Source organism: Nannospalax galili, unplaced genomic scaffold (genome assembly GCF_000622305.1).
Source record: "Nannospalax galili isolate Female #2095 unplaced genomic scaffold, S.galili_v1.0 scaffold104, whole genome shotgun sequence".
NCBI classification, from domain to species: Eukaryota; Metazoa; Chordata; class Mammalia; order Rodentia; family Spalacidae; genus Nannospalax; species Nannospalax galili.
The window spans coordinates 1,504,988-1,518,834 of record NW_008353596.1 but is presented as its reverse complement, the minus strand read 5'-3'; the positions used below and the strand labels follow the sequence as shown (position 1 = coordinate 1,518,834).

Sequence of the window (13,847 nt, the reverse complement as noted above, 5' to 3'; positions counted from 1 at the left end):
ATTCCTACCCAAACTACCCATCACTATGACAACGCCATGTAATGAGGCACCTTTTATTCATGTCTTAGTATTCCCACTGAGCCTTTTAAGGAGTCACTAATATAACCTCATTTTACAGACTAGGAAACTGAGGCCCGGGAGGGCTCAGGGTCCAAGACCAAGCATCTGGCACAGTACAGAGCTAGGATTTGAGTGGGGACTCTACAAGGCCAAGACAACTGTGTGCATGGAGTAGGGGTAGGGCTGGCTCATACATACCATACTTGTCCCCATCCTCGCCCCGGGCACTGATCCTACGACCCAAGACTTGAATGTGCTTCCCGCTGGTCCTGCTGTAGAGCTGGTACAAGCGCAGCTGCTTACGACTCACATCATCGCGAGCCCGTGTCTGGTTCTCCACATGGATGCGGAAGTCCACGTTCTCCTCGGCTGCCAACACCTGAGCCAGAGAAGGGGAAATGGTGATCCAGCTATGTCTCTGCCCTATGCTGGCTCTGGCCAGGCCCCGTGTCAGAAATGAAGCAATCGAGACAGCTGCAAAGTTGCAAAGTTGAGAATCAGGCCTGGGTGCACTTAACTACAAAGCTTCAGACTTTCCCACCCTGGCCTCAAACACACGGTGCCTTGGGCATTTGGTTCTGGTTCCTTCTTGGTCAAAGGGCAAAGCAGACAGCCCTACCCTAATGGTACTGGGACTAAAAGGAAAACTTGAGGAACTGGGACGAGAACGGCTGTGGGGAGGAGATGGAGAGGCACATGGCAGGGAAGGGGCAGGACTAGCAATCTCAGTGTACTGACCAACAGGCCAGAGTTCAGCATGCTGGCTCCTCTGGAGCCCTGCAGGGCCTTCCTCCCACTCCCCGACAGCCCTCACACGCATGCCAAGGAACTAACTAGCCCATGTCCCAGGCCCTCTTGTAGAACCCTCCAGTTTGCATCTCCCATGGTAACTCCCTGAGCCTCTTGCAGTTTAGTTCCCCCCATTCACACACTCTAGGAGGCCTTCTTTGGTTGCACCCACACGCAGTTCCCATTCCCCTTCCAGAACATGGCCCCTCGTTTAGACAGTGTGCACCCACCTCTTTGCTAGCCTCCTGCTCAGCCCAGTCCATTTTGGCCCCTAATAAGCCATCCTCACCACACCCTCCCAGAGTCCTCCCTGCCCACACTCAGCCTGGCCTCCTAGGAACACCCCAGTCCGGCTCTTCTCCACACTTCTACTCTGCTTCCTGTTTCTTTCTATCACATGCCAACTTAACAAACCATCTACCTCCTTGGCTTCTGCTCCCTTTCTCCTGTGTACCTGGCACCTAGCACAGACACCCAAACACTTGTTCAGTGGATGAATGGATGAATGAATGAATGAATGAATGAATGGGTGAATCTGGACAAGACCTGGAGTCTTGTCAGGCCATGAAGCATTAAGTTATGTTCACTCATGCCTGCAAACTAGATGCATGGCCCATGCCACCCAACCATAAAACTGAACAAGTTCTGAAGTCCAGATCGCATTCTGGGTCCATTTGGGCACAATGCTAGTAGACACACAGGACCGCGTACCCGGAAGATCTCACACCCCACTTTTGGTGCATTTCTTAGGCTGCCCAGGCATCTATCTCTGCCTCAGCTGTGGGCCCTTCTGTGCCTCAGTGTCCACATAATGAGCAAGATGAAGGCCATACCTACCTATGGTTATGAAGACTGACTAGAAAAGTCAACATAGCAAACATTCCACAACTGAGTGAACATGGGACCCTTGGACAAGGCTCCAAATGAAGCCCAGAAAAGCAGATTCCAGTCTGGGAAGGCGTTGTTGCAGTGCTGAGGAACGTGGATCGTCCATTCAACAAATGCAGAAACCAAAGTTCACAAACATCCATTCTTCAAGCCACTGTGTGCATGCCTCTCTCCATCCTCACGAGCCATACTGGCCAGCCCAGCACCAGGAACTGCCTCTCTTCCTACCCTGACACTCAGGGAAGAGCCCAGGGACCCAGAGGCCCACACCTGGAGGGCATTTTTCCAGAAGACCCCACACTCAGGGCCATTGACCTTTCTGGAATGATTCCTGGAGTCAGCTTAGTCCTGTCCCCTCCCCCGAAAGTAGGCAGGGCATCTCCCTGTCCTCTCACAGGAGACCTTATTGACTAGAGGTCAAGCCAATCTCTTCACCCCAGTCCCTAAGGGGGAGCTGCCCTGCCCCAGAAGCCAGCCTCCCATTAATGATTTTCTTCCTGGCCCACTGGACAGAGGCAGTGGGGGTGACCCAGGGTCAGCAGGAGCTATCGGGTGGCCCTGCCCCAGGATGTGGGGAGACAATCCATCTTGCCTAGCTTCCACCACTTAAGCCACACTCTGACCAGATCAATCCCCAGGGAGGTAGCGGGTGTTCTCTGCTAGAAACTGGGCCCACCACTAGAAAGGCAGCAGTACCCTGGCCTTCCTAGGGAGGCCTCTGTTAGACTCAGGGCACTGACCCCTTCTGTCCGGCCTGGCTGTCACCTACCTTTAGAAGCCTACCCTAAAAGCCCCTCCTGACAGCCACCTCAGAGGGGAGATTCTGAACATGCTACTGTCCCCAGATACGGCCAGCCTGGTTCACCCCTGGGTATCAGATTAGGCTTAGGAGGCAATGAGTTTGTCAAATGGCTGTGGTCAGGAATGAAGGGCACCTAGAGGCAGCAGTGGCCCTACCTTTCCAACCCAGATAAGCAGGGTATGTGGCAGAGGGAGGCGAGCCATGTTAAGCTATGGGGATGCACATTCCCCTGCTCCAGGCAGCCTGCTAGGAAGCCCGTAGACATGGCTCTGCCTAGCTCCATCAACCTAGCTCCTAGAGCACCAGGGAACCAGGGAGAGCCCATTTCTCAGGTTGGGCCTTGAGGCTGTGTCTCAAGAGCCGTGGGGCTGGGTATGGGTAAGCCCAACTCTACAGCACACTACAGCACATGCAACACAAGCCTGCCTTGGGAATATTTGCTTCTCCTGCTTTCTAGCTCCATGAGTGGCAGGTCTCTTGGCTTTGATGCCTGAGAGGGAGCCTGCCTTGGAGGCCTTCCCAGGACCAGTGTCTGCCTGGCTGATGCCCCTCCAGGTACACAACGGTCAGAGGAGTTGGAAAGCTGCAAGATGAATAAAATCCTACACCAGCTAAGCAAGCAGACTTGACACATACAGGACATTGTCCCACCTTCCCTGAGGCCACACTCATGTGATCTCTAATCAAAGTAGACCTTCCACAGTGGGTGACTGATAGTCTTCCTGTAGCCTAAGACCCTAAGTACACCTGACCTGGCCCTTCTCCTGCCCTCAGGGTTAGATTCTGGTAGAGATATTCACTCCATAATCTAGGAACTGCATACAAGCAACAAGGGCTCCATAAGCCCAAATTCCACCCATATGCCGGGGTCTGCTAAAGCCTCACAGTCTAGGGATGTCAACAGGGTGCTCAGTTCACAGCATTCATGCACCTCTGCCTGTATCCCATCTTCATGAAAGACTTTTGGTGCAGGGCAAGACGCATCACACTGCTCAGAACCCTGCCTGGCCCCTACTCCCCAAGTACAATGTCCAGTCTCATCCAGAGATCCAGACCCTAGCTACACTCCAAGTCTCCTCTATTTACCTTGACAAGAATCTGCCTGAGACAAAAAGAGGTTCTTCCAGGCTCTGGAGACCAACCAAGGTGTCTGGTCCCATGGAGTGCCTGACATCTACCATCTACCGATGTTTCCTCTAACCTGAAGACATCAGCCCTCTGACTCTGAGAAGCATGCTTGGGAATTTCCCCATTCTTTCCAGACCACACTTCTTATAAGATACCCTTCACATCACATGTCACCTACACACAGGCCCTGGAAGCAGCACAATTGGCCTGAGGGTTAGCTGGCTCCAACCACAATGACTGACTTCTTTTTTATCCCCCCCACCACTTTGAAACAGGGTCTCACTATGTAGCCCTGGTTGGCCTGGAACATGCTATGTAGACCAGGCTGGTATTGCTCTCACAGAGATCTATCTGCCGTTGCCTCCTAAGTGCTGAGATTGAAGATGTGCACCACCACACCCAGCTTTTCTTGGTTTATTTAACCGTCCATTTTCTCATTGGCAAATTGCAGACTATAACATTTACCTCAAAATATGATATGAGTGGCAATAGCCATTACAAGTTTTTATTTACTTGTTTCTTTAGTCTTGTTTTTTAAACAGCCATTTTTTTTCTCAATCTGTGTATGAATGTGTGTATACATGTATGTGCTTATGTGGAGGTCTGAGGACAACCTTGCATGTCAGTCCTCACCTCCCACCTTGTTAAGACAGCATCTCTTTCTGTTGTAGTCACTCTGGTGCATACAGCAGGCCAGTTGGTCTGTGAGTTTCTAGGGATTTTCTCCACCTTCATTCTTTCCAGAGGAACGCGGGGATCACAGATTTGTACTACCACACCAAACTTTACATGAATTCTGGGGATTCAAAGTCAGGTCCTCATGTTTGTATGCAAAGTACTTTACCCACTGAGCCATCTCCCCAGTCCAAAAGTCATGTGGTTTTTAAAATACCTGCTGTCAGGACTGGAGAGACGGCTCAGGGGTTAAGAGCACTGACTGCTCTTGCAGAGGACCTGGATTCGGTTCCCAGCACCCACATGACAACTAACAGCCATCTGTAACTCCAGTTCCAGAGCATCTAACACCCTCTTTTGGGCTCTGCAGGCATTGTACAACATGGATGCACTTACATACATGTGGGCAAAACACTCATATGTATAAAATAAAAATAAATAAACTAAAAAAAAATTAAGAACCCACTGTGAATGAGTTATCTTACACAATTGTCAGAGCAAGAGCATAAGTTGGGATGATTATTATCCCTGTTTCACAGATGGGGAAAGTAAGGCTCAGGGGAACCACATCACTTGTTCTAAGTCACAGAGTCAGTGAGGAAAGGACTCAGAATTCAAATCCCACCTCCCCTGGTCAAGAACGCAAGCTCTCCAACCCCTTCACTCATACCTGCTGCTGGGCTCCCTCTCTCCCTCACCACCTTCCTCCCACCAAAGTGATCCCTCTTATCCTTGGCTTCAGTTAGACCTGATCGACTAAGCACAAAAAGCATTAAATGTAAAATTCCAGATCTGAACAATTTATGTTTTTAATTTATGGCTGTCTGAGCAGCATGATGAAATGCTGAGGCATTCTTTGCTCAGTATACCCGTGTTGTGCTGCTACCTACCCGTCAGTCGTTCATAGCCATCCAGATTATCAGGTCTACTATCTCAGCATTACAGTCCTTTACACAAGGTTCAGTACCATCCTGGATGTTAGCCATCCATGGAAGATCTGAACATGTGTGGCCGTGTCCTGTACAAGGGCACAACCGCACTCTGGGACAGACCTGGATCCGAACACAAGGCATAGCTGAGAAAGGAGAGATACCATCCATGGAAGTGCTAGAACCCTGAGCTCCTCATGCTGAAGAGAAGGATTAAGCCCTACTGCCCTGCCGATTCTTGAGGCCTCGTTTTATCCATTCCCATCTCCAGATAGACTAACCAGGAAGAAAGCGTCTCCCTGGTCACAGGGCAGGCCAAGTCACAGATTCCCCACGGTTTTATACCATCTGCTTCCACTTGCAATAGTGGCAGACCAGGGCTTCTAGAGCTTTTCCAAATTCTGACTTCAAACCCAAGACTTCAGGCCCTCTAAAGGGGGACCCCAGTAAAGTCAGTTGCCTTTGCCACCTCAAAAGGCAGCCCTCCAACCTCTTCCTCAAGGACAACCTGGACTCCAGCCAGGGACAGCTGCCAGTCCCATGAAGAGCAAATGTCATACGGGCTCTGAGTTCCTAGTACACCCTAATCACTGATCAGGGACCATCAGCTTATTTCTTATATATCCTAGATCAAATTGCACCATCCCTATGCTCCAGGGGGTTGAAAGAGGCCAAGGGACTTGCCCAAGGTATGTAGAAGGCAACAGAACCCACTCAGCTCTGAAGCAAAATTTTCCTCCAACTGGAACTCCTGTATGAAGGGGAGTAAGTCAGGGCCTGCCCCAACCCCTGCCCTGACGATGCCCATCCTCTCTACAGACCGAGCTGGCCTCTTCCGTCATGTTCCCCACACCCACTGCAGCCAGGATGGACAGTGAGGCCGCAAAGGGCCCTTCCCCACCCCCAGCCTGTCCATTAAGCTCCCAGAGCTATCAATGTATTGATTGGCAAGATCAAGCCATCAGCATGGGTGGGGCATTGCAGAATGGGGGCTGGGCCCAAGGTCCAGCCTCCCTTTCCCCTACATCAGCCTTCTCCATACAGATTGGCAATATGGAGCAAGTAGGCAACCCTGGAGCTAGCCTGAGGATAGGGCAGGACATGCATGGACTGAGCCCTCTTCTCTTCCACCCTCCTTCTGCCAGCCAGTTCTAGCATCACATCTCCCTGAAGCCAGTAAGTGGGACAGTCATCACTGTACCCAGGAGATGACAAACAAGTCCTTTTTTCTGGCACTCGATGCCCACCAGAGCCTCTTTGATCAGTCCATTCTGAGCTCAATGCTCCAACAACCACAAGAGGTTGCAACACCCTGAACATATCATTCCATTCCCTGCCCCAAGTGCCTCAGTCAATGTCCTTTGCACACACACACACACACACACACACACACACACACAACTACAGGATGGTGTCCTCTTCACGTACGGCTCTGGCTCCGGTCTGATTTCAGGGTCTTCATGGCAGAACTTACTGTTCTTTGAGCTCCTATTCTCTAGCATCGTCCCTCAGTTCCAGTCACTGGAGGGCTGGGTGTGTGACTCCTCTGAGGCCCCAGCACCTGGCCCAGGGACAGTGGGCAGGGGGACTCAGTCCAGGTCCAGGCCCCCAAGTCCTCAACTCATTGAGCCAAGAGAAGGTCCAGTCAGTGCCCTGCAGCAGGGCTCTGCCCTGCCATGAACTTCCAGGGATAAGTGGGAGCTTGTGGGTAAGCAGGACTCAAGATGCCAACAGTCAAGAGCTGCAGCTCCCTTTCACTTAACATCAGTGAGGAGTCCCCCAGGGACCACAGTTCTCCTCCCAGCAACCCCAGGCTCTATCCTGGTGCTCCATTAATGATGAGCACAGAGGGGCCAATCAATTCACTCTTTTACACAGCTAGCAAGTGGTCAGGCAGGGAGTGACCAGTGGGCTGGGTCCAGAGACTGGGCTCCTTTTCTATCCCTGTGATCTGTCCCTGTGAGTTTTAGCAAAGAAGGCAGTGGGTCAAAGACAGTGGCAGGTACCATGGGATTTCAAGGCAGAAGGTAGGTAGGAGGGGAGGGTGGCAAATAAAGCTATTCGAAGTGCCTGTCGTCTCTTCACAGAGGACACTGAGGGAAAGCTGAACCTTGGTGGGCAAACCCAGTCTGGGGCATGCAGCAGGTATCCCTTCAATGTTCATGGACTGCTAGTGAGGAGCAGTACCGTATGTGAGAATCTACTGCATAGCTGGTCCAGGACACAGCCTTCATTATTCCTACAGTGGACATGGAGAGTGTTTGTGGATTCCATTGCTGTTTGATTTGTGAAGGAGGGCAGATTTAAGGTGGGGTTTCCTTGTAGGCCCAGCTGACCTGGAATTCACTCTGTAGCCCAAGCTGGCCTCTATCTCACAGAAATCTACCTGCCTCTGCCTCCCAAGTGCTGGGATTAAAGGCATGTGCTACCATGCCCAGTTCATTTAATTTTTTGATACAGGGTCTCACTGTACCCCAGGCTGACCTGGAACTCACCATCCTGCCTCAGCTGCCGCAATGCTGAGTTACAGGTGAGTGCCACCATGCCTAGCCTTAGGAGTGATATAATTAATCCCCACTTTACAAATGATGAGGAAACAGAGACTTAGAGAGATTCAGGATCTTGCCCAAAGCCACACAACCTGAATGGTGGAATAACATATGCAGAACTAAATCCAAATCCCATACTACTAACATAGCCTGGAGGAGGCCTGCTGGTACTTAGTCAAGGAACAGGTCTTCGCTTGTCTTAGCTTGTGGCAGCCCATTGTGTACCTAAGACACAGCATATCATTGACTAGGCGATCACAATTAGTTATTTGCTGAGTATCAGCCACTGTGCTGGATGCTTTGCGTGTGATACTCCATTTAGTTTTCACAACAACCCCTAAGGAGGTACTTTCCATTACCCTGATTTACAGATGGGGAAAACAAAGGTACAGGAGGTTGATGGTCACAGAGCATGAAGTGACAAGCAGCAGAATTGAAGTTAGGCCTCTCCCATGCCAACAGAACCTTCCTCCATTCCCTGCTCATGCCCAGCTGAGTAAGTCAAGCTAAGGCAAGTCCCAGGATGAGCCAGGGACCAAGGCAGACTGACCATACACTCCTGGAGTCTTTTTGCTTGTATGTCCACACTGATGTACAGTGTCTGTGGCCCTGTACGGACATAGCAACATTTTAAAAGCCACTTAGATGTCAGAGCAAAGGAACCACCAGCCATACTTACCTGCTGAGGTTCCAAAACAAATCCCCACACTAAGGCTCATGATATGGTAGCAGGCTTACTACACCCATTCTAAGGCCAGGTGGCTCTACCCCCTAACCCTAGCCACATGGCCAGAGAGGTCAGCACGCCCTATTCCTCTGTGGCCTGCCACAAGCCCTTGTAAGTGAGTGGCAGTACCAACCCAGTCAACATCACACACACACACACAAGTTTGCCATAATAGCCCTTGGGGACAGTCAACACTCACATAGCAGGAAGAAACCATGCTTACTACACCTGGCAGGCAACAGAGGTAGAAAGGGAGCCAGGGAGAAGGCTCCTAGTGGTAGAGACATAAGAGATAGGTCTGGAACAAGAGTTTACAGCCATCCACTCCCCTTAGGAAGTAGTGACTATTTCATTGAGCCTCAAGGAGGTTAAGTAACTGGCCAGAGCTCACACAGCAAACAGAAAGCAAAGCCACAGTTTGAGCAATGCTGGCTGGCTCTAAAGCCCTCGTACTGCCTTTTAATAAACCTGGGTCCTGGAATCAGGCAGCCAGGGATGAATCCAGCTCAGCTTTCTTCTTACTGTGTGAGCAAAGGAAGTTTACTGTGTGTTGCTGAGCCTCTTGATGTCCATCCATAGTATTCTCTAACTGCAAGCTGGTTGTGAGGCATTACCTGGAGAGTGTAAGACCACGCCAGACACCCACCCAGTGAGCACTCAGGCCCACTGGACTTGTGTCGCTGCTGTTGTTGCCAACAGCCTGGTAGGCCTGCACCCCTGTGTACCACACCCATAATTTTTCTGCTACAGGACCAGGTCAGACCCACAAAGCCCTACTGGGGATAGACATCTCCTATCCTTCTCCAGTCTCCCTTTGGAGGTCCACAGAACCCACAGAGCTACCCCAGGACAGGGAGGAGGCTATGTATGTGACCCTGACAAGCTGCCCCCAGCCCACTGACACTGGCTGTGCCAACCACAAGAAATTTAAAAATTCCACCTTCTTATCTCAAAGCAAGTGGGTGACCCTCCCAAGCTGGAGGAATGCTGGCTTGGGACATGCTGGTCCCACCCCTCCCCTCTCTCTGCCCTGAGAAGGAAACTAGGAGAGAACATGAAGTCCCCTGTGACCACCACCCCCGACACTCACATCTAACTCTGGTTCCCTCACAGATCACTTTCCCCAGGAGAGTGGGACCTACTGACACAGACAGGGAGGTAACTGTCTCCTAAAGGAGGTGCCTTCTAGGCTCTTACCTCCCCTCATGGGACTGCAATCAGGACCTCCCACTGTGGACCCCCAGCATGGTTCCTCACCTCTTTCTGAATAACTTGAGAATGCCTTTTAGAAAAGATAGAAAGAATAAAAGATCTTGAACCCAGAGTCTTGGTTCTTAGCCGAGGCCTTAAACAAGTCCCTTTCTACTTCTGCGTCTGGGTTTCTCCATCTGTGAAGCAGGAATGTCACTCTATCCTACCTGGCTTCCTTGTAGAAGGAGGAATGAAGACAGTTTCCCTATAGGAATACACTGAAATTCTTACGAACAGTTCCTCTGCCCATAGGCAAGTCACTTCCCTTTTGCCACTTGGCTGGCAGCAGCTAGTAAGTGTCCCCCTATAGTCTCGGAGCTCCTTAAGGTCAAGGACTGACTAGGTTTCATTCCTGGAAGAAGCAGGCTAAGTGCTGAATGGGAGCCCAACTGAATGGACCAATGGATGATGTCGCTTTAAGACACTGAAAGTATCATCTAACAGGACAGCTTCCCATCCTCCTCTTGTCCCAAAGGACCCTGTCCCTGGCCTTCCCATCTTAGCCTTCCTGAAGCAAAGGTCCAAACCTCAATGAGAAGACTAGGTGTGGGTGGTCAGGCCAGGAAGGAGTGTGAAGGAACCTTCTAAACCCCAACACCTCCTAGTGAGACAGGAAGTGGCACTGTAGGAAGAACAAGAGGCTGGCAGGGGGGACAAGAGGCTAGAGGAAGGCCCCTCCCTATGCTGGCCTGCCTCATGCCTGGCCTATCTGAGGAAGGCAAGGACCCAGTAGAGCCTGGCTGCAGGAACAATGTCAGGCAGGTGCCGGCTGAGCCTCGTGAAAAGCCCAGCCCGGTGTCATTGTCAGAGTTCAGCCAAGTGCAGAAAAGCAATTTACTGGTCACGCTGCCTGCTCCCCGCGGAAATTTTTAAAATTCTTCCGATTTGAGCTATCTGCGGTGTCCTGAGTCGTGTGGAGAAGGGATGAAGGGGTTTTATTAAATTCCCAGCTTCCTACTTCCCAGGGTGGCCAGTGGGTGAGGGTGGGGTTCACCACACTGGGGGTGGGCAGACGAGGGTGTCTGGCATTGAATGTGTTCATGGAAACGAGACTGGGGGGCAGGGACCCATTTGGGGCCTGGTGGCTGAGGCGTGAGAGGAGGATAAAGGCCCAGAAACTCCATTGCTAAGACTGTATCAGTCACCCAAAAAAGTGAGGTGGGGAGGGAAGGACATGGGTGTATTCATTTTCCAGCATGCTTCCTGAGTGGATAACAATTGGCAACATTCCTTCCACTCCTAATATGCAGCACTTCAACTTAAATGCCACCTTTCCCAAATGATGAAACTAAAACTATCAGAGAGCCACAGGCAGGGTATGAAGAAGCTGGGGTCCAGACAGAGTCCCCCACTGCCAAGCCCTTCCCTCCATGCAGGGAGGCCTAACCCACTTGCACCAAAGGCACTCCAACTGTTGTTGCCTCTGTGTGCCCTGCCCAGGACCACAACTACTTTCCCAGCACCTGCCAATACAGCCCCTGCAGGGACCAGACTCCACACTCAGCAAATCACAGCTCTGCAGGCACTCTCCTCTCTACCACTAAGGGCCACCCCCATCTCTGTCCCTGAAGTGGAAAAGGAAACCTGAGCCTATTCTCCTCACCTCTTGCAATTCTTTACCTTTTGGGGACCCCCACCCCACAGGTACTTCTAAAAATCTATGGGTTGCTGAGAATCTTCCAGACACACTAATTTGCACACTATTTTCTGTATGATGTTCAAGGGCACCATTACTCAGTCCCATCCCAAGGGTACAGACCAGGGGTTAAAAATACCAGTCTGATACAGTCTAGAAATGGAAAGGCTGGAGGGGACAAAGGGGCAAAGGAAGAGGGAGGAACAGAGGCAGAGGAGGCTTGCTCACCTGCATCATGCTGCCTCTTGACCTAACACAGGCAGACCACCCAGCTCTTTGCTAAAGATGCTGGCTCTAGCTCTGGCCAGGAGGTAGAGGTGGGAAGCAAAGTCCAGACTCCCTCCCTCACACTCCCATCAGAGAACACAAAGACCACCCAGCAGTCCCTCATGGGCCCAACTTAAAGAGGAACCAAGAGCAGCAGGCATGAACAGGCTTGGGCAACAAGGTTCAAAGACAGCTTTCCACCTCCATACCCATTTCAATTCCCACCCAGGCCCAGTCCACCCAGACAAGAAGACCCCCTGGAAATGACCCTGCCTGCCCTCTGCTTGGGAACTCAGCTGCACACCAGGCAGCCAATGCCTGGCACTGGCCTTTCTCTCTAACATCGACCATTCTCCCCATCCTGCCCCCCACCCCCTTCACCACACAGGGTCACATCTGCTTTGGCAAACAGCCAGTGTTAAGTTACTGACTCCAGTTGTATTGATCAAAGAGTCACTGGGGACCCCAGCCTGCCCAACAGAAGGGAAGAACCCATCAGTCTGTCCATCCACCCATCCATCCATCCTTCCAGCCCCTAGTCTCAACTAGTTGCCCAGAGCTCCATGCCTGTCTTGAGTTAACAGTCCTCTGCCAGGAGTGGAAAGAAATACAAGAGTCTTACCAGTAGCAAACACTGCAAGAGGCTAGGAGTCACTGCAGCAGTAACACACAACCTTGTACTGGGAGAACAACCACTGACCGGGGAACAGGGCTGTCTCCAGACAGCTCCAGAATCCAGGAGGCTCAGGGCAAGCACCTTCAAATTTGCCCTGTAAGGACACCTGCCTTTCACCAAAAGGGGAATGGAGCAGATAATCCTCTTTTGGCCTGTGTCCAGCCATTCCTAGGTCCCCTCCCTGGTGGCTCTAGGTGGGTGGAGGTATTGGGCACCTGGTGTTTCCTATTCCCGTTGCCGCCGCCCCCCCGCCACACCCCAAGCTAAGACAGCCCTGGTCTGGTTCTAATCCGGGCTGAAGTCGACTCCCTACACACCCCCTCCTTCATTTCCACGGCTTTGGAAGCCAGAGCATTCCAACTGTCTGTGTGCCAAGACCTTCCCGAGTCTGAAAGCTGCTGAAGTAACAGATCAGATTTTAGCAAGTGCTTTCCAGGCTGAGCGCCAAGCCCTCTTCTGATTCACGGAGAGTGAACGGGGACCAGGCAGGGAACAAGCCAGAGGGCTGCACCACCTTGGGCAAGGGCATGTGAAGCCGGATGGGGATCTCTCTCTCTCTCTCTCTCTCTCTCTCTCTCTCTCTCTCTCTCTCTCTCTTCTCTCTCTCTCTCTCTCTCTCTCTCTCTCTCTCTCTCTCCCCCCCCACAGAGTAATTTACAACTAAAGGTCTCTCTCTGGATTCAAAATCCACTCAACTGCAAGCAGCTTTTTTTTTGAAGGCGCCTTTTTGGTCTGGAAACAGGAGCGGAGATGTAGATGGGTCAGTTGGGAGAGAAATCCCAAGTTCCCAACCCGGAGGGGTTGGAGCCCCGCACCTTGCTTGGGCTGAGCCCTCGAGCTCGGGGAGATCTCCCCACCCTGCCTGGCTGTGACAGTCCGCATTGGCTGGAGCTCGGCACAGCCCCTCGCCCCTGGCCACGGGCAGCGCAGGACGCGCGCGAAGCCGCCCTTCGGCGCCTTGGGAACAGGTGCACTGGGCTCGGCGCCCAGGAGGGGTGGGGCACCAGGAGGGGGCGCGGCCCCGGGGAGGGGGGTCGGCCCGCACCACGAGGAAGAGGCGGGGGTCGCCGAGAGTCAGGAGCCCACGTACCTGGACCTGGGAGCACAGCAGCAGAAAGTGTAAACACCTGCGGAAGAGACGGAGAGGCGGTCAGTGGGACCCGATGGTGGGGGACGCGGACAGACAGACACGTAGCAAAGTCAAGCGCGCAGACGGCGGTGCAGACAGAGCCACACGCACAGGGACGGGCGGCCAGGCAGGGTGGGCACCAGGTGAGGCGGGCACCAGGCGGGATGGGCACCAGAAGGGATGGGCATCAGGCGGGATGAACACCAGGCAGGGTGGGCAGCCAGGAGGGGTGGGCACCCCGCGCGGGCGCTTACAGGCAAGTGCAGGCGGAGGGCGCTGAATACATCGCTGGGCGGAGGGGAGGCGGCGGCTCCTAGCCCAGCCTGCACATGTCCGCTCCG

General features: G+C 52.4%; 1 protein-coding gene across 1 annotated transcript in view; it reads right to left on the bottom strand.

Moving 5' to 3' along the window:
* The window catches only part of Fgf18 (fibroblast growth factor 18), a 30,913-nt gene extending 17,066 nt beyond the window's left edge, over window positions 1–13,847 (bottom strand). Inside the window, exons 1-3 of the mRNA XM_008850757.1 lie at window positions 13,761–13,847; window positions 13,468–13,504; window positions 259–439 (exon numbers count right to left, since the gene is read on the bottom strand). Coding sequence (XP_008848979.1) covers window positions 259–439; window positions 13,468–13,504; window positions 13,761–13,792 — 250 coding nt within the window. The 5' untranslated portion in view covers window positions 13,793–13,847. The remainder of the gene's footprint in view (window positions 1–258; window positions 440–13,467; window positions 13,505–13,760) is intronic.